Raw genomic sequence first — 27,972 nt, 5'->3', positions numbered from 1 at the left:
CCCAACTCGGGCAGAGGACACCAGGCTGGGCCGGACGCGGGCATTTAGGAGGCGGGCGACCCCAGGTTGCTGAGAGACTGCAGGAAGGTTTGCAAGGCGAGAGACGCGGGTGAGGGCAGCTGCGGGCCTCCAGCGGACAGTTTTCCATGTGCCCACTCCCCTACGCTCCCAGGAAGGGGTCTCTAAGCCCAAGATGCATTCTCCTCCCATCTTGGACATCTTTTCGCTACTCCAGGAGGATCCTGAGGGAGAGTATAGTAGCTTCTAGGGCCGGACACGCTCTCAGCCAGCTCCGCTATCCCCAGCCCTCTCGCTCCACCCACTTCTGCGCGGGCGGGGGCCGCAGGGAGCGGCGGAAGCAGGCTTTCCCTAGGGAATCTGCAAACCAAACCCACTGCACACCTCAACCCTGCCGGGTTGCCATAAACACGACACCCCTGGGGAAGTGCAGTGGGGAGAAAGCTCCTCCTTCCAGGCCGCAGCCCACTGCACGAACAGTCCTCACGCCGATCTCTTTCCTGGTTCCCACCCGCGCCAGGTGACACGGAGAGCTGACACCATGGTTCATCAGGTGCTCTACCGGGCGCTGGTCTCCACCAAGTGGCTGGCGGAGTCCGTCCGGGCTGGTAAGGTGGGCCCTGGCCTTCGGGTGCTGGATGCGTCCTGGTACTCGCCGGGCACCCGCGAGGCCCGCAAGGAATACCTGGAGCGCCATGTGCCCGGCGCCTCCTTTTTTGACATAGAGGAGTGTCGGGACAAGGCCTCGCCTTACGAGGTGATGCTGCCCAGCGAGGCGGGCTTCGCCGACTACGTTGGCAGCCTGGGCATCAGCAACGACACGCATGTGGTGGTGTACGATGGTGACGACCTGGGCAGCTTCTATGCGCCGCGGGTCTGGTGGATGTTCCGTGTGTTTGGCCACCGCACCGTGTCCGTGCTCAATGGTGGCTTCAGGAACTGGCTGAAGGAGGGCCACCCGGTGACATCTGAGCCCTCACGCCCAGAGCCAGCCATCTTCAAAGCCACGCTGAACCGCTCCCTGCTCAAGACCTACGAGCAGGTGCTGGAGAACCTCGAATCAAAGAGGTTTCAGCTGGTGGATTCACGGGCCCAGGGGCGGTACCTGGGCACACAGCCGGAGCCAGATGCAGTAGGTAGGTGTCCCCGTGGGGGGATGGTCCCTGGGGAGCAATGCTTATGGAGAGATGGGGAGTAGGATGTCTGGGACCCTCTCCAGGTTTTGCCCTCAGCAGCCCCCAGGAGGGCCTCAGTCTTTCCATCTGTAAAATGAAAGGGGAGAGCCCAACCTAAAGGTTTTTCCAGCTATGATGCAGGGGAACATACACATGCTTTCCCGTAGCCACATACTTAAGGTACAACCGAGCATCTGTGTGGAGTGGCATCAGTAGGTAACTGACAACATATCCACGCACATCCATGCCCACTCACTAGCTCCCCAACATGCTCAATAGCGTCCATGAGCCACACAAGCATCACTGTACAGAAGTCTCCTCAGGACCCCTCAAGTTCTTCAGAAGTTCTTAGCAACATGAACAGTGCTATTCCCCAGCACCCCCTCCCTCCTGCAGCTCTCCTAGACCCCCTGACTTTCCTTAGGTTGCTTGCTCAGCTCAGTGGCAGAGTCCAGATTTGAACCCAGTGCTGCCTAGTTTCAAACCAGGGTGCACCACCATCCTGCTCCACCCTCACCTCCTGGGGCCAGCAGGGAGCCCCTTTGCTAGGCATCTCCAAGTATATGGCTCATGAGTCCCCTTCTGCAGACAAAGAGGGAGGGTTCTACACTGGTGGAAGTTGGGGTGGGGAGAATCTCAGAACTGCATTCTAGAACCTCCTAACAGGACCACAGAGGTCTTGCCATCACCTCTCCTGGACACCTCTGGTGGCTCGGACCTCACTGCTCTCAGGATACGGGATGGCCCCGGGGGGGCTGCAGCACTGTCCTCAGGAAACCTCTGTGGAATCCACCTCCTGTGCGACATTTGGACTAACTTGTTGAAAAGTCTCTTCCTTTCTGTGCCTCTGTGGAGAGCATTGTGAAAGCCATTCCAACACTCTTAGAACTGGAGGGTATGAAAGGTCACCTCTCCAGTCAGAGGGGAGGCTGTGGTACACAGAGGAAGGGGTGGGTCAAGGCCACTTGGGTAGTTGGAAGCAGAACTAGGAAGGCACAGGACTCTGCCCTCCCCGCCATGGCTTTCTCCAGGACTGTGTTTTTCCTGACTGGCTTGCTCTATGAAGGTCTGAAGTTGAAGATTCAAGTTTGTTTAGCTCCTGGCACCAGCTCCTGCAGCTCCCTCCTGGCCTTGGTTCAAGTCACCTTCCACTCCTTGGCACTTGAGATGCCACTGCAGGGAGGAGAGGTGAAATTGTTTCTCTAGCTATCCTCCAGCTTGCCCTGAAGCAAACAGAATAAATGAGCAGAGGTCGTAGAGATGCCAGATTCGGCCTCTGTTCTCCCATTTTAGAAATGAGGAAATTAAGTCTCAGAGAGGGGGGAAAAGCCAGCTGCTGCAGGTAGGACCTCCTGCAAGCCCCTGATTCTAAAGTCCCTGGCTCCTCTCTTGTAGCCAGCTTCTCCCCTCCAGTTCCCATCTGGAGACCAGGGAGCACAGGCCCCAGTTTGAATCCTGATCCTCCTTTATACTGGGACCTCAATCAGTTCATTGCTCAGCCTCTCTGAGTTCCCTTATAAAATGAAAAGAGTAATGCCAGCCCTACCCCCCTGGCTATGTATTTATTAAACACAGCAATGGCTAGAAAGCTACTTTGAGAAGGATGAAGAACAGTACAAAGCCTGGAGCTGTCTGTAAAGCCTAAGAGGGTTTGCTGGCCTCCTATACAAGATATTAGGCACAGGAGGCTCCGCTGAGCTCATGGGATCAGGAAGGCACCCCGTGGGCTCAGCCACCCAGATATAATACCCAGGGGAGTATGGGTGGCAGGCCCTGGGTGTCCCTGGAAGGAATGATCCCCAAGAGGAGCTGGAAGCAGGGCCTTAGAAACCCCATAGCCACTTTCTGCCCATTTCAGGCAAGCAACCTCCCACCTGGCCTCAGTTATGTGCTCCCAGTGCCTTTGGTCCTGTTAGTAAGAGGAGAAAAGTGAGTCAGACAGACCTGAGTTTACATCCTTGTGTGGGACCTAGGTGTGGCCTCAGGCCTCTCCCTTCACCTCTGAACCCTCATATTGAACACCATCGCTCACCTTATAGGAGGAGCCTTAGGGAAAGGTGGGAGGTGGGAGTTGATCCAGCTCAGTATCTTTATAAACCTTATTCTCTTTTCCTCCCATCTGCTTGGAAGTGGGGTCCATGAGGGTCAAGAGGGAGAATATTGACCCCTTAATGCTTACTGTTATTTCCAGGACCCTTTATATACATTCTCCCCTGGGCAACTACAGCAGCCAAGCAGGGGAGGCAGATGGGGGTTCCAAGTGGTCCCACTTTGCAGGTAGGGAGAGGAAGCAGAAACTTCTGCAGCAAGACACTGAGGCCAAAACTCGATCCCAGTCACAGGATCAAAGTGGGGTTATTTCCCAAGGCCACTGCTGTGTCAACAAGCATGGGGTGGTCACAGCTCCCAAGCATTGCTTCATATTGCTTCATGGGGTCATGTGATTTCTGCCTGTGTGTCTTCCCAGGGCTGCAGACTGGGGTAGGAAGGGGTAGGAGGTGCCAAGTTGACTCCCAGCAGGAAGGGCTGGGGGCTGCCTGCACTGGGTTCCTTGGTATCTTTAGGAGGAAAGCAAGAAAGAGCTACTCAGGTTTTCTTGGCCTTGAAAGCCCACACCTATCAGTGACCTGTGGGATGCTAACTTGCCAACTCGACCACCATCTTCTTGGCCAAAGTTGGAAAACCAAATCCCAGACCTCTGAACTGGTCATCACGAGAGGTCATCTCAGCCTGCCTCGGCCGCTCTTTTAGGAAGGCTCAGGGTAGTCAGAGTACACAGGCTTTGAGGTCGGACACACCTGAGTGCACATCACACCTGTGCTGTGTGTCATGGGGCAAGTTACCTCACCTCTCTGAGCCTGGGCCCCCCATTAGTGCCAGGAGACCCATCTGTATAGTAATGTGTGGACAGAGGAAAAGTTCTTCAGGTAAGCCATCGGGGTGCCTAATGCCAGAGGTTTGGCATGGTGGCTGGGGAGAGGACAGCCACAAGCCTGCAGCTGATGCTGGGCCTGGAGGAACAGCAGGAGTCCTTGCCCCTGGGTGCAAGGTGCCTTTTCCCTAGTTGGCTGGTCTCCCAGGTTCTCCGGCCAAGTTCATCCCAGCCCTCCCCCTACGCAGGCGGCCAGTTTCTGCTCATTTAAATTCCTCGGACAGGCCCTGAGCACTGGCTGGCCGAAAGGGAGGGCCTCCAACTCCTGAGGCTTGCCCAGGGTGGGGGGTCAGGGTCTACAGAACACCCCCTCCACCCCTACTACCACCACTTTTTCACTCAGAAGAGGTGCCTTTTCTGTAATTAGAAAAAAACAATAAAGCTGTTTCATCAGGGATGGGTGGAAAGAAACAAAACAGCGTTCAGGACTCAATAAATGCTGGTGTTTTTTAATGCACTTCATCCAGCCCACTGCCTGGGTACTGAACCTTTTTTCTTTTGTGTCTGCATGGGATTTCAGTTCCCTGACCAGGGCCCCAGCAATTAAAGCCCAGAATCCTAACCACTAGGCTACCAGGGAGCTCTCTGAGACACTTTAAGTTGGTTTCTTGGAAAAGAACACCCTTGAAGCCAACAGACCAATTGTTCCTCATCGGTAGGGTCAGTTCACATCAGATCTCAGATCAAAATTTCCAGACAAAAGGATGAAATCACAACAGGAATAAAGTGTTAGTCGCTCAGTCGTGACTCTTTGCAACCCCATTTACTGTAGCCCTCCAGGCTCCTCTGTCCTTGGAATTTCCCAGGCAAGAATACTCAACCCATAAATCACTCTAATAAGTCAGGACCTCTATAGTCAATCAAAGGAACTCTTGACTGGGCCAACGAATTTCAAATTCTCTTAGGCCTTGAGGTGAGGAGAATGGGACACTGTTGGCATGATTGCCCACCTCCTGGGTGCCCAGGTTGTTAAGGGCTTTTATCTGCTGAAGCTGACTTCCCCACAAGCCTGTGAGATAGGTGTGGTTATCTCCCCATTTCCCAGGTGGAAAACTGAGGCTCAGACATACAGGGCACAGCTGCCTTCACACTGCCCCAGGATGTGCCCTGGTTACCCTGATCAGATCTCTCTCTCACACTGCTGCCCACCTGGTCCTGCCCCACAGTCTGGGTTAAGCAGGAACTGTGGGACACAAGGAGGCCCCACTCCCAGTGGGCACTCCAGTCTGCCACGGTGTGGGGCACTTGAGGAATAGGAGTGACCAGGGCCATGCTGGAGGCTGGACCTTGGCCTTGGCCTTGGCCTTGCACATGGCACCAGCTCAGCCATGGCCCGGTTCCATTTGCCCCACATGATGGCTATTCTGAAGCCCAGACTTGGCCGAGGGGCCTAACTAGGTGTAGAGAAGTTTCTGGAATAGACCCTGGAGCTAGCCTAAAACCCCATTCTGCTTCTGTCAAAGCCTCTCAGGGTTGCTAGGAAGGTCCTCCAGGAACCACAGGGCCCTCACTCTCACGTGCCCCCCAGGGTAGGTGGGGAAGTGATGGAGAAGCCGCAGTACCTGAGGGTGGTGGGCCGATTGAGGTAGTCGGTGCTTTACCCTTTACAGCAGTCCTTCCCACATTACCCATGGGGACACTGAGGCTCACAGAGGTGGGGCCTCTCCTCTGCTTAAGGTCACCCCTGGGATTTGACACATGCCGGAAGGGTGTCACCCCTGGGATTTGAACTTCCGTCTAATAACGGATCACAGGCTCTTTACACATTGTGGGCTTAACAAGAAAACCAGGGGACTCGGCACAATCCTGGCTCTGCCTTTACCTTGCTGTGTTGCCTCAGGCTAGTCTTTTCACTTTGTCAAGCCTCAGTGTACTCATCTGTAAAATAGAGCGACGTTATATTTAGTGAATCCTGGTTATGTATTTAACCTCTATTTTCCTTGCTAGACTGTAATCTCCCTGAGAGCATGGTCTGTGTCTCCCCTTCACCCAATGTTCTTAGCAATTAGTACTCCCCATAGCATTTGCATTCCTCGTCCCATTTACTCTTCTCCACAGCCCTATAATATAGGAATGTAACACTGAGCCCATTTGACATATGAGAAAACTGAGGCTCAGAGAGGTGAAGCAATTTGCCTAAGGTAAAGGTTAGTAGATGGTAGAGCCTGTCCTCTCAAGCAGGTAGAACATATCAGGTAGATTTGATGGGGGGTGGGGGTGGTGGTCGTGAGCATTGGATGTAGCCAGGACTGGAATAAACTGAGCTCTGAGAAAGGCAAGGACATTATTGTTTGTTTGCAAAGCTCTCTGTCCTCATAACCATGGTTGATTCTGACCTCCAGGTCCACTCGCCCCACCCCCTGTGCTGCTCCTAACCCTGTCCTGTCCTCTGCCTTTGCCCAGGACTGGACTCGGGCCACATCCGAGGCTCGGTCAACATGCCTTTCATGAACTTCCTAACGGAGGATGGCTTTGAAAAGAGCCCAGAGGAGCTCCGTGCCATGTTCGAGGCCAAGAAGGTGGACCTCACAAAGCCCCTCATCGCCACATGCCGGAAGGGTGTCACTGCCTGCCACATTGCCCTGGCTGCTTACCTCTGTGGCAAGCCCGATGTGGCCATCTACGATGGCTCCTGGTTTGAGTGGTTCCACCGGGCCCCCCCGGAGACCCGGGTGTCCCAGGGGAAGGGTGGGAAGGCCTGAGTGGTGGCCTCTTCTCCCCTTGCCCACTACTCCTGCTGGTAGAGTGATCCAGCGTGGCCTGCAGCTAATCTTTGCCTCCTCAGCCAAGGAAATGGACAAGTTTTTAGAATTAATGTGTAGAGTGCTCCTTTCCCCAACAACACTGGAATAAACTTGGCCTTTTCAAGTATCTGTGTCTGCCTCTTTCTCCTTGGTTCCGTCCTTGCCCTGTACTTCCTTCTCTTTCAAATTCCTTAGAACCTACCAAGGAAGGAAACTTCACAGCAGCCCCCACATTGGGGATACCACTTTATTATTTAGTTTTGGCAAAAGAAGTTGCCTGTTGATGCCTGTCAGATGGAGCACACCAGGCCCTTACCTGGAAAGGGCATCAGTAAGCCAGAAAGAGGGTGAGACCCAGGCTTTCTGGGGCCACCCCTTCGTGCTGTGGGTCCAGCCCTCTGGGAGGAGAGGGTAGAAGAGAAGACAACTGGTCCTCCACTTGAAATGAGTGTTCAGAGAGGGTAGAAGAGAAGACAACTGGTCTTCCACTTGAAATGAGTGTTCAGAGAGGTGTCCCACAGGTCCTGGGGCCTTTCAGAAATGGTGATGATCAGATGATGCTCAATGAACCCAATGTTCACTGCAGCATGCTTTACAATAAGCAAGACATTGAAGTAACCTAAATGTCCATCAATAGATGAATGGATACAAAAGATGTGGTACATATTATATATCCAATGGAATATTACTCAGCCATAAAAAAGAATGAAATAATGCCATTTGTAGCAACATGGAGGGCCTAGAGATTATCATACTAAGTGAGGTAAGTCAGAGAAAGATAAACATCGCATGATATCACTTACATGTGGAATCTGAAAAGATAATACAAGTGAACTTGCTTATAAAACAAAAACAGACTCACAGTCTTTGAAAACAAATTTATGGTTACCAAAGGGGAAAGGTTGGGGGTGAGGGAGGGAGGAACAAATTAGGAGTTTGGAATTAACATATACTGACTTCTTAATATAAAATAGGTAATTAACAAGGACTTGTAAGCACAGGGAACTCTACTCAATATTCTTTAATAACCTATATGGGAAAGGAATCGGAAAAAAGAATAAATATATGTATAACTGAATCACTTTGCAGTACACCTGAAACTAACACCACATGATAAATTATATCATATTATAAAGAAAAATTTTAAAAAAGTAGGTGGGCCAAAGGAAGGTGGTCTCTACCTTGGGTGTCTTTCCTGGCTCAGAATAAGACCTTTAGAGGCGTGATTGAGGGGAGGGACCAGAGAAACAGATTCAGTCCCTGGGAGAAGGTCTCAGAACTCTGGCAGCGGGAAATAAGAAAGCTGCAAGAGAAGGAAGTAACCTTGGGGTTTAAGGGGAAGAGAGTAGATCCTTGCAGTTCCACCCCTGCTCTCATTTTGCTCTGATCCCTCATCCCTTTGAAACCAGCTCAGACAGCTCCAGGTACATCTTTCCTTTCCCTCCCCACTCCCCTTAACCTAATTTATGCTCAAAATCACACCTGGGCCTTTAATAGTCTAGTCTCTTCTGTTAAACTCCTACGCATATGTCAAGACCCAGCTCAAATGGCCCTTCTGTGAGCCCCACCTCATTTTCCCTAGATAAAACTAATTACCCTCTCTTCTTAACAAATTTGTAATCCCAAGAATGTCTTTCATACTCTATGGCATCTGAGCCCTCTGTGCCTAGCATGCAACCAAACCCAGGGTGAATACTTGGGACATTTTGAGTGAATGAGAGAGTGAGCAATGTCTGAAAGCCCCTGCTGCCCTCTCTGTACTGGCTCTCCTTGGCCTCTGTTCCCCAGGGTGGGCTTATCAGCCCTCTGAGGTAACAGAGCCCTGTGTATAGTGATCACCATGGCAACTCCAATGGACGGGGGTGGGCTGCTCCCCAGCAACTATCCACTGGTCTCCAGCAGCAGTTGTGCAGCACAGATCTGCACTCCTGGGCCTCGGCACACACCAGGGCAGTTCACATGTTTTCTGACGTTATGAGAGAGAGTGGACAGGTGAGGCAGGGACCCTGAAGTGGGCCAGGAGTCTGCCAGGACACGGGGCTTCATCTTCTTTCTCTCTATGCAGAGCTGCTTGTGAGTGGAGCTCCCAGACTGCAAGGGATCTACTTTCCCTCCCTCCTTGACCAACGTCTCTTGGGATCTTTCTCTCCAGGTCAGAAACTGGCAGTGAGCCTATACTTCTGTTAAAACCAGTCCAGGCCACTCTGGACTGGGGGTGTCACTGGAGCTGATGGGGAGTTCCAGTGGGCATATCAGGGGCGGGGGGTAGCTGGAGATGGGAAACAGGGACAGGAGCAGAAAGAGAACTCAGAGGAGACAGAAGTGGGGCTTGGTTTCAGCACCACCTGCGAGAGGTCCTATTTCTTTTCTGAGCCTCAGTTTCTCCAATTGTGAAAGAGGGTGAGTTAACACTTTCTTCAAACACCTCACTGAGTCCTCGTGAAAAGAGGCTAGTCACCTAGATGGAGGAATGCTTAACACATGAGATGCATTTGTCATCTCCTGCTGTATGACAAATCACCCCCAAACTGAGTGACTTAAGACAACATTTATTACCTCATAGTTTCTGTGGGTCAGGAATACAGATTAGCTTCAGTGGGCCATCTGTCTCAGGATCTCTCACAGACGGTGATCAAAGTATTGGCCAGGGCTTCTGTCTCATCTCAAAGGACAGTTAGTGAAGGACCTCTTTCTGTGACCATGCCCAAGGTAAGACTCATCATGTCAGATTGTTGAACTGAGAGTCACAGGTCTTCTTGAGCTGGTGGCCACAGGCCCTCGGTTCTTTGCCATGGGGGCCTCTCCAGAAGGCAGCTCATAACACAGAAGCTGCTTCCATCAGCACAAGAAGAGCCAGGAAGAGTCAGAGAGATTGTGAACAAGACAGAAGTCACAGTCCACCTCAGCCCACCGTCTAGCTTCTGATGACAAGCATCCTTTCCAGGACTTCTCTGGTGGTTCAGTGGTTAAGAATCTGCCTTGCAGCACAGGGGACATAACCTCAATCCCTGGTTGGGGAACTAAGATACCACATGCCTTAGAGCAACTAAGCCTGCGAGCCACAACTAGAGTCCATTTGCTACAACGCAAGATTTCGCATGATGCCATGAGACCCGACACAGCCAAAAAAGAAATAATTTTTTTTTTTAAAGGAAGCAAGTCACTAGGTCCAGCCCAGACTCAAGAGTTGAGGGGAAACACAGTGTATGAATACCAGGGGGCTAAGGATTGTTAAAGAGTCATACCAGAAGCTGCACAGTCACCAAACAATTAAGTCAAAATTAATAGGGTGTTTTGTTTGGGGTGATTTTTCAAGAGAATACAATTCATCTGGTTCTTAACCTCTCTGAGTTTATTGGCAAAGACCAATTCGCTGGGTGACCTGACAAATCACACCCTCTGAGTCTCAGTTTATTTATCAGTAAAATAAAGGGATTGGATTAACTAATCTCAAAGACCCTTTCCAGCTCTGACTTAATGCTTCTATGTTTTCCTTATTAAAAGATACTTACCACTTAGATACCATTTATCCTAAATCATTTTATCCTATTCATATTACAAATTTCACAAAAGTCCTTTAAAAACACATGCAAAAGAATAAGAGAATATGAATAAAGAAAAAAATTCACTTAGAAGAAAGGAATATAAACCTGAAAGCTGCAGAGGCTTTTAAGATGCCAGTGCTGGCCCTCAAATTTGACCCAAAGGCCTGTTCTTTGGAAGAAAGACAGAGATTATCCCAGAGTCGATTCCTGCTCTTGGCTCTCCTCCATGTTGGCCAAGCTGGTTCCTCTCTTTGAATGACCAGTTAGCGAAAATAGACAAAATCCTATTTGCAGAAGGCAAGTAGTATCCAGGATGGAGGGCTTGGAGCAATGCACCTCCCAGCTAGGGGCCTGCTGGGGGCCCCTAGAGAGGGTTGGGTGGTACAGATGGGGGAGGAAATAGAAGAAAAAGATTGCAAAGGAGGAAGAGGAACCCCAGGTTCCTTGAGAAAGAGGCACTGGAGATGGGGTGATCCAGCCTGCCAGGGTCCAGGAAGCAGGTCCAGTGCCAGGGGTGATGGGTGGATGGAGCAGGGGGCTCCTTGGTGCCAGAGAGCCATGGAGGCAGCACAGAGAGCCCTCCGGTCAGGGGCTGGGCAGACGGCCACAGGCCTCCCTGTTCAGCCCTCCATTCATCTTTGTTTACGGAGTCTTGTCATTTGAGATGACCCTGTGTGTTTCTTTGTCTGCAGGACTAAGCTTGGAATTACCTGTTCCACAGCAAGAGCCGATGGAGCTGGGCCACCGACCAGGTAGGATGGGCAAGCAGGGACATGCTGAATGCACATGCAGGGCCTCTGGAGGGACCCCCTGAGGACAGCAAGGACCAACCTCTCCCCCTCTTAGTCTTGCTTTGGCCTCTAGACCTGCTGTGTGGCCCCGACTTCCTTGAGGCTTCTATCTGAAGACAGAAGGAAGAGGAAGGGCACAGAGGATTGCTGATCCCCTCCCATCTGCCTGGTCTTGGGGATTATGACCCCACCTTAGTGTCCCCTCTTGTAACCAAACACAAGTTCATGTGCCCATGGCACAGTGAGGCCATATAAACTAAAACATCAGAGTTTGGAGCAGAAAAAAGTTCCTTACAGGGCCAAGCAAGGAAAATGGGTGGCTCACGCTCAAAACCCCTGAACTCCTCAATGGTTTTCAGGCAGAAGATTTTATAGGCTTTGGGGTGAAGGCTGTAAGGTGTGTGACTTCTTTCTGATTGGGTAGTAGTGAGGTAACAGAGTGGTGCTCTAGGAATCTTGTGCTCCATTCTGAAGTTTTCATCCTCCACCAGGGTGGAGACCTTATTTCCTACAGAAAAACTCAAAGATATCCCTTGAGGAGGAACTAGGATCCTGCTTTAATCACTACATTATTGTTCCTTTTTTTTTTTTTTCCTGGCTCCACCACACAACTTGTGGGGGTCTTAGTTCCCCGACCAGAAATCGAACCTGCACCCTCAGCAATGAGAGTGTGGAGTCCTAACCACTGGAGTGCCAGGGAATTATTTGCAATATATTTTTTTTTTATTCATTTATTTGGCTGGGCTTCCCAGGTGACTCTGTGCATAAAGAATCCATCTGCAATGCAGGAGATGCAAGAGATGTGAGTTCAATCCCTGGCTCTGGAAGGTCCCCTGGAGGAGGGCATGGCAATCCACTCCAGTATTCTTGCCTGGAGAATCCCATGGACAAAGGAGCCTGGTGGGCTACTGTCCATAGGGTCAGACATGACTGAAGTGACTGAGCACACACACACACATTGGCTTTCTGAGCCAGGGGCAGGAGATATGTTCCCAGCCATTGCAGCTCTCCTAACCCTAAAGGGCACGTGGAGGGTGAGCAGGCAGTTAAGATAAACTGTGTTAGAGGAGGCAGGCAGTAGCACAGCCTGGGAGAAACAGGAGTATGGATCCTGGAGACTTGCCCTCTTCCTTCTCACTATTCTCCTCCCTACCATCATTACCCCCATGGAGCTGAAGTCAGAGTATCCTGTTCTTGCCCTTTTGTTGTCTTCACAAAAGAGGAGAAACCTGTTCCCCCAGACCAAACTGCCTTCCCTCCCTCCTGTCTTGTGGTTTTGGCCAACAAACAGGCAGCCAAGAAAAGGGCGCCTCTGGGGACAAGGCTTCCAGGATGGGGACAGTGAACCTTCTCAAGAAAATGCAGGCAGACAGCAGTAAGAGCACTCAGCACCGGCCTGATCAACCATGGCCCTGCCTTGTGCTTGTGGGGAGATGGAAGCCCAGCTCAGGGCAGGGCTCCTCCTGAGCCCACAGGGCTGTGTATCTTTCAGGAGTACTAGAGGATTCATCCAAAACATTGTGGAGGGACAGCTACCACCTGAGACTGAAGATTATGGGGGTGGCTGTATGTGGGGAGGGGGCAGAGACAGACCTGCCTTCTGTATTTTGCCCAGGATGAAGGTGTTTATTATATACCACGTGTAAAATGCTATATAAAATGTGTTGTAAGTCACTGTTTAGGGGGTTGTAAGGTGAACTGTTACTTAGTTACTGGTCATTAAGAAAGAAAATATTGCTGGTTAGACCAGAGCGCATTGATCGTCAGATGCAGCCGGATGTCAAGGATGCTAACGTGAGAAGAAAGGACATTTCAGAATTGATGAGCTGCAGGGTGACCTGGGTCTGACTCCCCTGCAGCCATCTACTCATTCACTCCCTCACCGATGGGAGCCACCAGCAATCTCTGATGCACAGGGTTCTGGTGGGTGCTGAGGGGAGGCCCAGGACCGACTCACCTGTGGACCCACTACCATGACTCCCCTCCCCGATCAGGGAGAGAAAATAACAGGGTTTGAATCTTACAAGGATGGTCAGAGGGGAAAACCCAGAGAGATGCATGGAGCGTGCTGGGAACAGAGTTGTGGAGTTAAAAAGGAGGCACTGGCTCCACCAGCTTGGGGTGGGTGTCAGTGTCCTTGTGGGGCTGAGTTGGGAAGAACCTGGAGGATTTTGACTCAGGAGAAAGGAGGAGCTGGACTTCCAGGTAGCAGAACCAGTCTGAGCAAAGGCTGGGAGGCTGGACATCATGAGGTGTGGTGGGGAAGGAGTGGCAGTTTGGCTGGAGCCAGGGATCAGGGAAGAGAATGAGCAGACCTGCGGGCTTGGGGCAGGAAATTCCCGGGAACTGGAAGTCAGGGCAGGAGTGGGGATGGGGACAGGGAAGGGGAGAGATGGGGTGTGAGAGCCCGGAAGTGGCTGGGGTGACACTATTCCATGAGCTGGAGAACAGGGGAGAGAAGTGGGGTTGGGAAGCAGCTCTAACTGGGGACAAAAGCTGGCCAACCCAGCTCTAGTACTTTCTAGCTGTGTGATTTGGCCAAGCTGAAAGACACCCTCTGCCAGCTTTCACAGTTGCTCACTGGATTGTTGGGGGTCGGGGGTAGTGGATGGAAGAGGTTCAAGGTGCAGTAAGGAACTAACCAAATGGAGTCAGTTCACTAAGCACAGAGAGGTCACCTCCTTTTCTGAAGGTCACACAGCTAGCCTCAAGGCTGGTCAGGCTGGGGCTGCAACCCCTGTGGTCAAAAACAGTGAGGGCTGCCTTGTCCAGTGGGACACTTTTCAGGCTACTACCCACTCTCTTGGTCTCTCTCCTGATTTCTCACCCATACTTCTGTCTCCCGGGACTTCTTTCCGTCCTACCCGTGCCCCCCCACAACACCCCATACCATCTTTTTTTTCTACTCTGGGTTGTCTGTCTATTCCCCCTCCCCATTCCCATCATCGTTTTCCTACCCTCCACTTTCTGCATCTGTCTGTCTCCTCTCCTTCCTTTCCTGTCTCTTCCCTTTTCAGGTACAACCACTCTGACCAGGGCCCATCCGAACAACAACAAGGAAGGCCAGCAGGACACGGACCCCTGGAGAGCTGCCCATAGCCCTTTGGATACCTCCAAGCTCAAGTACCAGGCCCCGGTCTCCGTGAAGCCATCCCTGTACCGAGGAGACAGCCCCGGAAGCAGCTCCCTGGGGCGGGCCTCCCTGGAGGAGATCCCGCCTCCACCCCCTTCAGCTGTCAGCCGGGGATCCCTCTGGAGGGACTCAGACCCGGAATCCCTGAAGAAAGGGAGCTTCAGACCCTCCTCGAGGGAGAGCAGGGCTTCCTTACGAGAAGGGGCTCAGCCGTGCCAGGCGCCGAAGGAAGACCCCAACGCTGGGGCCCAAGGCCAGAGCGGCAGCAGCATTCCCAACAACATTCGTCACAAGTTTGGGAGCAACGTGGTGGACCAGCTGGTCTCCGAAGAGCAGGTGTCAGAACGGGGCACAGGAAGCTAAGGGTGGCAGGAGGGTCAAGCATGGAGATGGGCAATGAGGACCCCTAAGGAAGTTGCTCTTGAGTACAGAGTCCCTGTAATAATATCATCAGAGAGTAGTGTTTACTGCACACTTGCTATGGGCCAGGCACTGTGCACTGTTTAGTATTCACATCTAACCGTTCAATTTTCCCAGTGAGGGAGGTACTATAATAATCCTCATTTTACAGATTAGAAGCCCAAGCTTTAGCAGGCTTAAGTAAATTAACCCAAGTTAAACGGGATCCAAACTGTCTGGCAGATTCTGAAGCCCTGGTCTGTAATGATTTTGCACTTACAAGATTTATGTTAGAATTAGATGCTTTTAACTTAAGTCTCCTCAAGGGGACAGGATTGACTGGGAATCAGAAGATTTAAGTTTGAATCCTGGTTCTGCCCCTGAATCCTGGGAGACTTTGTATAGCTACTTTTCCTCTCTGAACCCAGTCTCTACATCTGTCAAGTGAGGCTGACTAGATCAGGCTGGCAAATAACAGAGCCTGAATTCACGGCAGACATCACCAATCGATGCTGGCCCTTTCCCCCCACTTGATACATCATTGCAGGAACTCAGTGCTGATCAATTGAAAGTTGAGAGAAAGCTCACCTGCCTACCTGCCACTTCTAGTCAAACAGAGATATTTTGAGGCATTTTGAAACATTTTCAAAGTCACCTTCTCAACCCTCATAACGGACACATTGTACAGCAGGCCAGGCACTAGTCATTGTTTCTTTTTTTTGCTATTGTTCAGTGGCTAAGTCATGTCCAACTCTTTTAGACCCCATGGACTGCAGCACACCAGGCTCCACTGTCCTTCACCATCTTTTTTAACAGATGATAAATCTGGAGCTCAGAGAGGTGAAGTGATCTGCCTGGGGTCACACAGAACAAGTAGAAGAGCTAGGGTCAGAAAGGCTATGGGTGGGTCCCTTTCTACTTTATCATCTTAAGGTGGGGGACCCTTGCTCCTGTTAGTCTGGGAGGTCAAAATCCTAAACCCCCCACTCCACTTGGAGGATCTTGCCCCCATCTTGAGGTTGGCAGTACGGTCTCTATCTCTCTCTGCCCTTCTTAGCCTAGGGAACGTGCCATTTCTCTCTTTGGCCATCGTTGTCTTGGGCTTAAACCAAGAGATCTGTGTTTTGTTTTGTTTTGAATCCAGCTGTGACCCAGATCACAAGTGTCATCAGGCCAGCAAATATCAGAACTGGAAGTTACTTCAAAGACCACCCAGTTCTGCCCCCACCCTCATTTTAAGAGTAGGGGAACTGAGGCCCAGAAGGGAGCAAAAACTTGTCCAAATTAGCAGCTGGTATATGGCAGAGTTGGGACCCAAACCCAGTTCCTGGCTCTTAGGCCTGGGCTCAACCACTCCTACCATTGTAGGAGGCTTCCTTCTCTAGCTGTATGCTGGATTGAGTCCCTGCCCTGAGGTCCAGTTTCCTTCTTTATAAATAGTGGAAATAATACCACCTTATAAAGATGTCCCCTGCTGCTGTTCCATAGGGCTTCCCTGGTAGCTCACACGGTAAAGAATCCTCCTGCAATGCAGGAGACCTGGGTTCGATTCCTGGGTCAGAAAGATCCCTTGGAGAAGGGAATGGCAACCCACTCCAGTATTCTTGCCTGGAAAATCCCATGAACAGTGGACCCTGGTGGGCTATAGTCCATGGGATCGCAAAGAGTTGGACAAGACTGAGCAACTGACACATTCACACGTTCAGTGTAGGGAGAAGTTTTCATGATCATTTTCTTCCTTGATGCCTGAGGCCCATGTGAAAGCTGAGGTGGTATGGGAGGGTGAGGGCGTTCCAGCTATGCCAGCTCCCAGGACTGTGGTTGGTTGAAGGCTGCAGGCTTAGGGTGGGGAGGAGTGGTGAGGGCAGGCTCCAAGGGAGGAGAAATTAGAGGGGAGATGTGGGATTCACTTTGCCTCCCTACCTTTTGTCTTCTCTCTCCCTCCTTCCCTTCCTACTTAGGCTCGAAAGGCCATCGGGGAAGCCTTGGAGGGCCAGAAGAGGACAAGCTCATGGCCCAGCAGGATCCAGAGCCCCACGGAAATTACCTCCATCTTTTCAGACTACTATGATCTGGGCTACAACATGCGGTCAAACTTGTTTCAAGGTCAGGCCGAAAGACAAGGGTATGGGCTAGGAAAACCCACAGCCTTCAAGTTATTGGGTCAGGAAGGACCTGGATCCCCAGAGGAATCTAAGACCCGAGGATACATCCCCAGGGACTCTCATTTCACAGCCACCAAGGGCCCTCTGTATGCCAGGCTTTGTGCCAAGTGCTGGGAATGTCCAGTCCCCTGGCAAGTCTGTCCTCACAGAGCAGATGGTCCCTCCCAGTTGGCAGTCAGCCGTACCTCCCCCCTGTACCTCTGGTGTCCTAATCTGCCAAGAGGAGGCCAGTGCATCTCTGGTCTGGCCTACTTTGATTACAGGGACAGTATCAGCCTTCCTGGGTTCAAAGTTCAGCTTAGCCAATGGGTATGGCCTCAGGCAGGATCCTTAACTCTCTGAGCCTCAGCCAACTTTCTTGGTTGTTGTTGTTCAGTTGCTAAGTCATGTTCAACTCTTTGCGACCCCATGGACTGCAGCATGCCAAACTCCTCTGTCCTCCGCTGTCTTTCAGAGTTTGCTCAAATTCATATCCATTGCATCAGTGATGCTATCTACTCATCTCATCCTCTGCCTCCCCCTTCTCCTTTTGCCTTCAATCTTTCCCAGAATCACAGTCTTTTCCAATGAATCAGTTCTTTCCGTTAGGTGGCCAAAGTATTGGAGATTCAGCTTCACCAATAATCTTGCCAATGACTATCCAGGGTTGATTTCCTTTAGGACTGACTGATTTGATCATCTTGCAGTTCAAGAGACTCTTTAAGAGTCTTCTCCAGCACCACAATTTGAAAGCATCAATTCTTCATCACTCAGCCTTTTTTACGGTCCTTCTTTATGTACTTTCTTGGTACAATGGGGCTTATAACATAACAGGATTTTATGAGGAACCAGCTTACTATCTGACAGGCCAGTATTTTTCTTTCCCAGATCCCAGCAGGGGCACCTCTGGGGCAAAGTGTGGGTCGGAGGCCAAGACATCTGCAGCAAGTCCTGTGGGCCTCTGAGGTCCTATTTGTCAGAGGAGTACCCCTAGATCCATCTCACAGGCTCATGGGAAACAATTTCCCCAGGGCTTCTTGGTCATACAAGGTGGATCTGAAACTCAAATCCAGGTTTTTCTTCCACCTGCAAAGCCCCAGAGTCTTTTCCCAGTACTTGGTCACCTCCCAAAATATGACCCTGTTCCCAGGGGTCTAACTGATTGCTCGGATGGGGGTCGTCAGTGAGCAAGGAGCAGCGTCTCTCTGTCCCCACATTCCAGTTTGGCCTCATTGCAAAATATCAAGTCTTTCTGGCCCCCTTCTTTCCTCCCTCCTTACTCTATGCCTTCTCAGTGTCCTCAGGGCCTGGCAACCCCCTACCTGGCTCAGATCCTCATCACCCAAGGAACCAGACAACCACTGGAAAACGTTCTGAGTTTTCCTTTGAGCCTGAAGAAAGGGTAGTGCTTGGGGAGCGAAGAGAGAATACAGCCTCAGATTGTCCCTTTCTGAGTCTTGGGAGTCGGTCTTCCATTACAATTATCGCTCAATAATTTTATGTATGGTGATGTCTGAAGTGAAGTGAAGTCACGCAGTCGTATCTGACTCTGTGACCCCATGGACTGTAGCCTACCAGGCTCCTCTGTCCATGGGATTTTCCAAGCAAGAATACTGGAGTGGGTTGCTATTTCCTTCTCCAGATCTTCCCGACCCAGGGATCAAACCCAGGTCTCCCACATTGCAGGCAGACGCTTTACAGTCTGAGCCACCAGGGAAGTCTCTCTACATACCTTTAAAAGAATGATATAAAAAGCATCTGTGTATACTTTACCCAGGGCTTCCCTGGTGGTCACATGGAAAGGAATCTGCCTGCAATGCAGGAGACCTTGGGTTGGGAAGAGCCCTTGGAGAAGGGAATGAATGACAACCTACTACAGTATTTTTGTCTGGAAAGTTCCATGAACAGAGGAGCCTGGCCAACTTCAGTCCATGGGACCACAAAGAGTCGGACATGACTGAGCGACTAACATGCACATGCACACTTCAGCCAGTCTGAGAAACACAATTGCGCCGAGGGAGCAAACAAACCCATGGAGCCAGTGCAAACTAGCTTGCATCAGCTTCTAAAAGGTGATGATTAAATTTTACCAAATTGTTGATTTCATAAGCTATCTTACAATTGGCCATAGTCCTACAATTGACCTTTGAACACAGAAGAGTCAGGGTGTCAACCACTGCTCTACCAGTACCCCCAGCACACAGTCAACAATCCAAGTACTACTATCTCTGCCCCCAAAACAAAGGAATTGATAAATGACTCACCCAAGGGAGGATGCTGAGATAGTTGAAACAGAATCAGGACTCAAATCCTAGTTCTTTTGTTTCCATGTATGGTGACCCATAACCAAACACAAACTTCCCCTACACCTAGTTAATTTTCAAAGATCTATAGAAGGAAAATGCAGGTACTATATTTATTGAAAAAAAAAAATACACATATAGGTGGACCTGTGTATTTCAAACCCATACTGTTCAAGGGTCAACTCCAGAAACTGGCAAGGGCTTACAAATTAGGGCGTTGCTTTCTGCACCCAGCAGAAAGCAGACGGACAGCGTGCCTCACCCATCCATCCCCCTCCATCCGCCCAGGTTGGTCTTGGCATTTGCTGCTCCAGGCTGAGGAGGCGCCTGTGGCTGGACAGGAGTGGGAGGGAAGAAGCAGGCTAGGTGGGGAAGGCCGCAGGAGGGTCTTTTCTCTTAGTGAGATGAGGAGCCAAGGGAGGGTCTTAAGCAGAGAATGGCATTGACTTAGATTAAAGGATCATTCCAGTTGCTGTGTTGAGAACACAGGGAGCTGGGATAGAAACAGGGAGACCAGCAAGGAGGTGCCTGCAAAAATCCAGGTGGGGTAAATGATGGGGGCTTGGTCTAGAGAGCAGGGCTGCTGCATTTTATGACTCTGATAGGTACCACTGTGCAAGAATGGGTTTCCCAGGTGGCTCAAGTGGTAAAGAACCTGCCTACCAACACAGGAGATTTAGGACATGCCGGTTTGATATCTGGGGTGGGAAGATCCCCTGGAGGAGGAAATGGCAACCCACTCCAGTATTCTTGCCTGGGAAATCCCATAGACAGAGCAGCCTGATGGGCTTCAGTCCATGGGATCACAAAGAGTCGGACACGACTGAGCACACACACACATCGTGCAATATGGCGGCACAGGGAGGGAGTGGTGAAGGTGATCTGATGCAGGAGGAGCCTGGCGATTTGTGTAAGGCAGGGCAAACACAATATACTAACCAATGGATTTGGGTACATGAGAGGGAATAAAGGTTGATGTCATGGTTTTTGACCTGAACAACTTAAAGGATGAGATTGTTATTTACTGAAATAGAGAAGGGTCCAGGAGGAGTGGCTTGAAGAAATCCTATGCCATGCTGAGTCATAAAGATAATCTTTTATATAGTTTTGGTTTTCACACTTAAGTCTTTAATCCATGTGGAGTTGATTTCTGTTTTCAGTGTGAAGCAAGGATTCATTGTTAATTTCTCCTTGGTGTGAAAATCCAATTTTCTCAGTACCTTTTACTGAATTATCTCATCTTTGGCCCCCAGTGACCTGCAGTGGTACAACTGGTCTCCATCAAGTTTCTTTATGTGCATGGATCAGTTTCCAGGCTCTCTATTCTGTCCACTGGTCAAATATTACACTTTTAATTATCAGGGTATTATAAGTGGCCTGATAACTGGTTGGGCTGTCTTCACTCCCCACTCCTTCACCACCACCAGCAGGAATAGCTAATGTCATAGCTTATTCTAGGCTCTTTGCTCTTCATATAAATTCTAAATCAGCTTGTCAATATCCATGAAAAATCCTGTTGGCATTTTGATTGAAAGTATTGATACATTGAATCTACAGCTCAATTTAGGGGCAGTTGTCAGTTTTCTGACAATGAATTTTCCAATCCATGAGTATGGTCTACAATCCCATTAATTTAAATCTACCTTCAAAATGTGTCAGTAACACTTAAAAAATTTTTTTTCTACAAAGATTACACAACTTTTTGTTAGACTTGCTTTGAAAAATCTTTTATTTATCTACTTTTTGCTGCTTATTGCAAATAGTATCTTTTTAAAAATGTGATTTTTTTTTCTAACTTTGCTGCTTATATACACAGAAGCAATTTTAATTTTTGTACATTAATCTTATATCCAGAGGGCTTACTCAATTCACCTATTCCAATAATTTGTTTGTAGATTCTTTGGGGCTTCTTATTTTTAATAATAACAATGGCTCTATTTATGTGTAGCATGTAACATGAGCCAGGCACTGCTCTAAGTACTTTATATACATTTTAATTTTCATAAGAACCTTAGGCAGTATTGCTATAATCTGCCCCTGCCACCTTTTTAAGACAGAAAAAATGACTTGCTTAAGGCCACTTGCTTAAATAACTTGCTTAAGGCCACACATCTAGGAACAGTCAGAGTTGGGGTTAAACTTTGGCAGCCTGGGACCAGAGTTCACATTATTACCCATGAGGCTCTATTCCATCTTTGTACCATCTGTCCCAGCTGGTTTATCTGGGACAATGGTGCAAATAAGCAGGTATCCCTCTCTGCTTCTTGAGTCTAACATTTTACTATTAAATCCAATATTTTAAAAGGAATTTGAAGGTACCTTTTATCAGATTGAGGGCTCCATTTATTCCTAGTTAGCTAGCACTTTAATTTTTTAAAAAGTCGTGCATGAGTGCTGAGTTGTATTAACTATTTCTACAGCTGTTTTTGTTTAGTTTTTTTGACTGTACTGCTCAGCTTGCATGGATGAGTTCCCCACCCAGACCCTCGGCAGGGTGGAGTCCTAACCACTGAACCACCAGGGAAGCCCCATAAAGTTTTTCTATTTTTGGCTGCATCTCACAACATCTTAGTTCCCCGACCAGGGTTGGAACCCATGACCCCCACAGTGGGAGCACAGAGTCTTCACCTCTGGACCACCAGGGAAGTCATACAGCTGTTACTTAGATGATCATATGATTTTTTCCTTTGATCTGTTGATGTGGTAAATTATAGTAACTGATTTTTAAATATTAAATCAAACTTGTATACCTACATTTAAATTAGTATAGATGCATTATCAGGCTTCCTGGGTGGCTCAGGGGTAAAGAATCCACCTGCCAACACAGGAGTCGAGGGTTCAATCCCTGGGTTAGGAAGATCCCTTGGAGAAGGGCATGGCTACCCACTCCTTGCCTGGGAAATCCCAAGGACAGAGGAGGCTGGCGGGCTATAGTCCACGTGGATAACAAAAGAGTTAGACATAGCGATAAAACAACAGATGCATTATTTTTTTTTTAATTGTAAAGGCTGTCATGGAGAAGAGTGTATAAAGTCTTTGTGTAGAATATAAAGAATAATAATAACTAGTTGTGTGCCGCCTCCTGGGTCAGTGGGTGGCTTTACAGGGCCCTTGGAAGCCTCTCCTGTATTTCTCCCAGCTGCCTCATCTCACTTTTGTTTGACCCATTTTTTTGATGTTTTTGGCTCATGGCTGTGAAAGTGCTGAGTCCTAATCACTTGACCGGCAGGAAGTCCCTGTTTGACTCTTGTTAACAATCCCTTTGCTTTTCTCTATAGTGTCAGACCTCTTGGGCAGGAGACATTTGAGTACAGACCAGAAGGAGTGGGGCTCAGCCTGTGGATTGCAGGGGAAGAGCAGTCAGGCACAGGGGCCATGCTAAGGACATAGACTCTTCCTGGCCCTTTTACTGGAACCACTGTAGGATTTTGTACTAAGGAGTGACTTCTGTTTCCAAGGATCCATCTGGCTGTAGTGTTACAGGACAGAACCCAGAAGGGCAGGACTAGAAGCAGAAGAATCAGTGAGGAGGACCAGATTAGAGGCAGGATTGAAAATGGCTCCAGGCTGGTCCTCTCTCCACTAGCTCACATCTGGTTCACGGAAACACATGCATGTACATCCTTGCACTTGAGTTATTATGCCTGGTGCATTCTTATCTGGGGCCAATGCCTCTTGTTCCAAGCCTTAGTGCACCCCAAACTTTCAGGCAATGTGTCAAGCTCCCCAAGTGACCCCAGGAGTTATTTCACAGCTCAGTCTGTTATCTGATCTCTACTAGCCTTAGGGATTCAGTCCAAGTCTCTGACTTAACATTGTGTTCTGTAAACATTTAAATCGATAAATACTAAACACCATAAAAATCACTTTTTAAAAAAGTGGATTTCTTTCTCAATAGCATCATCATTAGAGAACACGACCTGTAATGATGCAGTCCTTTCAAATGAGGAGCTTTATAATCTGGCAGATGGTCAATTTTTATAGATAATCAATATATATTTGAAAATAGTTTGAATTCAGGATTCTGTATCTATTAATTACTAAAAGATGTACCTTCAAGTCTTCCCCTATGATAGCAGCCTTGTCGATTGCTCTTTGTAGTTCTGTCAGATTTGCTTTACCAATTTCGTGATTATTCCAGGGCAGCTAGTTTAGAATTATTATGTCACCGGAATGAACTGCAGTTACTTTTATCTCTTACAGTGCTTTTGCTTTACAGTCTATTTTATCCAATATTAATGTCATGTGACTAGATTGCTTTGTGATTTTGTGATTATTAATCCTTTTCTGTATTTCCATGTTTATTTTCTCTTTGTGTCCTTTTGCTTTAAATGTGCTTTAAATAATATATATCTTAAAACATCTATAGCCTGATCATCTGTTTTTTAAACAGCTGGTCTACTCCATTTATATTTATTTTAATTACTGATAGATTTGGATTTATTTTTATGGTCTTATTTTGTACTTTCTGTTTGACCTAATTTTTCTATGCTGCTTTTTTTCTCTTTCCCTTGTTTTGGATTTGAGTGAGCTTTCTTTTTTTCGCCCAATCTAATTTTTGTCCTTATTCTTCCTATTCTCTCAGTGCTTATCCTTGAGTTTTCTTCTTTCTGGCCGAACTGTGTGGCTTGCAGGATCTTAGTTCCCTTACCGTGGAAGCTCAGTCCTAACCATTGGACCGCCAGTGAATTTCCTATCTTTGACATTTTTACATGCATAGTTAGCAAATTCTAAAGTTAATCAAGGTATTTCAGCTTTTCTGAACAATATAAAGGTGTTAGAATGCTTCACCTTTATTCTTGCCACCCCTCCAATATCAGCTAACGTGTGATTATTTTACAGGTTTTTTACTCTACATAAGCAAAGTAGTTTAAGCTGTGGATTTTGGAGCCACAGGGTCCGCGTTTGAGTCCTCCATCTTTCACTTCCCAGCTGCATGACTTTAAACAAGTGACTTAACCTTTCTGTGCTTCAGTGACTTCAACAGCAAAATGGGGGTAATAACCACACTTCTTAGCGTTGTTGGGAAAATTCAGTGAGGAAGTTCTGTAAAGCTTTGAATGAAACTGTCTGTGCTTAGCACCTGCTAAATCTTCAAAAATACTTAACTGTCACAAGTCATTATTTTGCTCCACGTATTCAACATTGGTACTGTTGTTATAATTGATGTGTATTTAGATTTATTCAAGATTTCCAATATCTTTGCCTACCATCCCTTCTTTTACCTCAGATTTTTTCCTTCTGGGATTATTTTTTCTTTCTGAATTATGTTGTTTAGAAGATTTTTGGGGTGAGATTCTGTCGTTGGTATTTTTTTTTTTTTTTGCTAAGCTGTGTGGCCTATGGGATCTCAGTTCCCCAAGTAGGGATCAAACCTGTGTCCCCTGAATTGGGAGCACAGAGTCTTAACCACTGGACTGGCCAGGAAATCCCTGTTGTTGGTAAATTTTAAGCTCAGAAAGATTTTTATTTTATCCTATTCTTGGAAGAGTTATTGTAAACAGTTCGAAATCGTTGATTTCTTTTTGTCAGCACTTTGATGATGCTAATTTATTTCCTCCTCACTTGGATGGTTATTTAAACTCATTATTATTCTCATAATCTGTCTTTTCTCTGTGGCTATTTCTAAGATTTCTTTGTCTCTGGTATTCTAAATTTTACTTGATTGTACCTAGGTAAGGAATTCTTTTTGCTTAAACTGACTGGGGAATTGTGATTCTTGAATCTAAGGATTCATGTATTTCATAAATTCTGAAAAAATTCCAGCCACTATCTTTCCAAATATTGTCTCTCCCTGTTTTCTCCACTCTCTCCTTTAGAACTACAATTAGACATATGTTAGGCCTTCTCATTTACTCTTTATTTAACAGTTTTTTATTTTCCACATCTTTATTTCCCCCCCCTCTATGCTGCATTCTACTTAATTTCTTTAGATATTATCTACTAGGTTACCATTTTTTCTCATCTGTATCTAATTAGCTCTTTTACCTGTCCATTGAATTTGTTTTTAAAAGTTATGATGTCAATTTTCAAACTTAAAGAAAAGTAGAGAAGAGTTTAATAAGCAGATATTGCACTTACCATCCAGCTTCACTAATTATCCATACACAACTAATCTTGTTTCATCATTTTCCTCACCCACCCATTCATTCCCACCCCAGATAATTCTGAAGCAAATCCCAGGCCTCTTACCATCCATCATCACCTTTCTTTTTATTTTATTTTCCATCCATTGTGTGTGCATGCTCAGTCTCTTCAGTTGTGTCTGACTCTTTGCGACCCTAGGAACTGTAGCCCACCAGGCTTCTCTGTCCAGTTGGATTCTTCAGGCAAGAATACTGGAGTGGGTTGCCATGCCCTCCTTCAGGAGATCTTCCTGACCTAGGGATTGAACCCATTACCTTTCAACTATTATATTTTATTTCTGAAATTCCATTTGCTTCTTTTACTAACCTGTCTGTTCTTTATGGGTAGTTTTTTATTCTTTGCTTATGTTTTTATTCTCTTTTTCACAACTTTACACACTGAATGACAATAATTTTATATTCTGTAACTGATCATTCAAATCTTTGTGTCTTTTGGAATTTGGTCCTCTGATGATTTTTCTGACTTTTGATCATGGTAACTATTTCCTTGTGTGTGTTTTAACTTAACACACAGACCTAAATGAAAATATAGGTACCAACTGCCACATGCCAGCTGCTCCAAGGAATGTAATCTTCCCAATTGTGAGAACATTTTGTTCTTTTGAACAGATCAAGAGGTCAAAGCTCTGAGAGATTAAAATCTTATCTGAGGCCATAGTGTCCATAAATGATGGCCCTCGGGTTTGAGTCCAGGCCAGCCTTCCTCTGCCTAACCCTTCCTAACCTCTGCCCTTCCACAACCCATGATCCACAGGGGAAACTGACACCCAAATATGAACCCTGCAGTACTTGACCTCTGTTGACTTGGGGCTTCTTTTCTTCATGGGCTTCCATAGGGGCCCCACAGGAGACGAAAAGCCTCATGAAGGCTTCCTACACCCCCGAGGTGATTGAGAAATCGGTGAGGGACTTAGAGCACTGGCATGGCAGGAAGACGGATGATCTGGGTAGGTGGGAAGCTGGGGTTGGGAGAGGAGGGAGCTCCCTGGGTAGGGTGTGTTGGCCTAAGGTCCTGAAAGAAACCACAACAGCAGCTAGAGCCCTGGGGTGGGCCCGGAAGACATATGGGTTGCCACTGGTACCTGCACACTCCAGAGGTCCTCTTGGTGATTTGCGCTGGCTCCTTCTCTCCGCTCTGCAGGACGGTGGCACCAGAAAAATGCGATGAACATGAACTTGCAGAAAGCACTGGATGAGAAAGAAAAGAGCAAAAACAAGAACTCAAAGTAGATGCAACCCAGGAGAGGTGCCCTCTGCTCAGAGAAAGTGCTAATAAAGAAAGGCACACATCCGAACCTTTGTCTCTGCTTGGCTCCTCTCTTCAGGTTGCGGGAGAGGGCAATGCATAGTGCTGGAGAAACCTACTGAGAAAGGACAGAAGCCCTAACAGTCCAAACTACCGTTCCCTCCTCACCCAACCCCAGCCTTTCCTCCTGGGGACACACACACAGACACGTTTCCCTCAGAATTCCAGGAAAGGATGTGAGAGCAGAATGGAACTCTGCTCAAGCCCGGGGTGCCTCGCCCGGGGCGAAGGGCTCCTATAGGGGACCCCTGCTGGATCTTACTGCACGGCCTCCATAGCACAACCCCAATTATTTCCAAAAATCGGTTCCTTCCCCAAGATCCAATGGACTTCAGAGGAACTGGCCACGCCTCCTCCAATCCAGGGGTAATTTTGATTGGTCTTCAGAAATTCTAACCCTTCCTTCTACACACAAAGTGATTGGTTCAGAAAGGGGCATGTGATTCAACTTGGGCCAATGAGATGCAAGAAAAGGTGCGGGTGTGTGGAGCATTCTGGGAAATTCTTTTCTCTACTTGGAAAGCTTGGGAGCCTTCCTTGCTCCTCTTGTGAGAGAAACGTGCAGAGCAGACAGATCTTGGCAGATACCCTATGACTAAAGGAACTGCAGACACTGCAGCACAATCTGGTCCCCCATGACCTCATGGAACGCCATTCTCCTGGCCAGAAGTCCTCCCCGCCCCCAACCAATACCCACCGCCCACTCCCTCTGAACTTCTTATAATGTGCACCTGGGCATCTTCTCACTGTTTAAGTCAAACTTATCTTGAACCAATAAGGGCCCCTGGTAACAAGAGAGGAGGGACCTCAGAATTGGGGCACCAAGGAAGAATCCCCAGAGAAGGGGTTCCAGGTTAGACAGTCATGCTTGCCATCTGATCCCGAAGCTTATAACCTGGTGGGTCTCCAAGACATAGCACTCCGCAACGCCAAGATCACTGATTTGCACTAAACCAACCCTAAACCTAGGAGCTTAAAATGACCACAATCATTTATTTACTTAGATTGTGCAGTTTGAGCAGGGTTAGAAGGTATGGCTCATTTCTGCTCCATGGGGCATCTGCTGTGAAAATGGCTGCTTCTCTCACATACCCTGTGCCTCAGCTGGAGGCTGGTTGGGCATCACTTTTTCTTTGTTGGAGCTCCGCCTCTCCTTGCGGCAGTTTGGGCTTCTTCCTGGCACGGTGACTGTGTTCCAAGAAGTAGTCTCTCAAGGAGACAAGACTCAATGTGTTAGAACTTATCATGTCTTAACACTGGCTTGTTAATGTCCCTGTGGTCAGAGACAAATACGGTCAAGTCAAACTTCTAGTGGGAGGTGGCTAAACAAGGGCAT

The 27,972-nt window shown here is 48.2% G+C and overlaps 2 protein-coding genes across 3 annotated transcripts in view; both read left to right on the top strand.

The window, feature by feature from the left end:
* TST (thiosulfate sulfurtransferase (rhodanese)) overlaps positions 1 to 6,996 on the top strand; it is a 7,807-nt gene extending 811 nt beyond the window's left edge. The window contains exons 2-3 of the mRNA XM_010860553.1: positions 539 to 1,154; positions 6,529 to 6,996. Coding sequence (XP_010858855.1) covers positions 539 to 1,154; positions 6,529 to 6,827 — 915 coding nt within the window. The 3' untranslated portion in view covers positions 6,828 to 6,996. The remainder of the gene's footprint in view (positions 1 to 538; positions 1,155 to 6,528) is intronic.
* Positions 6,997 to 8,940: 1,944 nt separating this feature from the next.
* Positions 8,941 to 26,678, top strand: TEX33 (testis expressed 33). 2 transcript variants are annotated; one of them, XM_010860552.1, is made up of 6 exons: positions 8,941 to 9,021; positions 11,107 to 11,166; positions 14,223 to 14,674; positions 16,699 to 16,843; positions 26,167 to 26,277; positions 26,472 to 26,625. In XM_010860552.1, the coding sequence occupies exons 2-6, from the start codon at positions 11,145 to 11,147 to the stop codon at positions 26,558 to 26,560; spliced, it is 819 nt and encodes a 272-aa protein (XP_010858854.1). In that variant the 5' UTR covers positions 8,941 to 9,021; positions 11,107 to 11,144; the 3' UTR covers positions 26,561 to 26,625. The 2 variants fall into 2 exon arrangements, with proteins under 2 accessions (XP_010858854.1, XP_010858852.1); XM_010860550.1 differs by lacking the exons at positions 8,941 to 9,021; positions 26,167 to 26,277 and having other exon boundaries at positions 10,845 to 11,166; positions 26,472 to 26,678.
* The last annotated feature ends 1,294 nt before the right edge of the window (positions 26,679 to 27,972 follow it).

This window comes from Bison bison, unplaced genomic scaffold (assembly GCF_000754665.1).
Source record: "Bison bison bison isolate TAMUID 2011002044 unplaced genomic scaffold, Bison_UMD1.0 scf7180017864468, whole genome shotgun sequence".
Lineage (NCBI taxonomy): Eukaryota > Metazoa > Chordata > Mammalia > Artiodactyla > Bovidae > Bison > Bison bison.
This window is presented reverse-complemented; position numbering and strand designations above follow the sequence as displayed.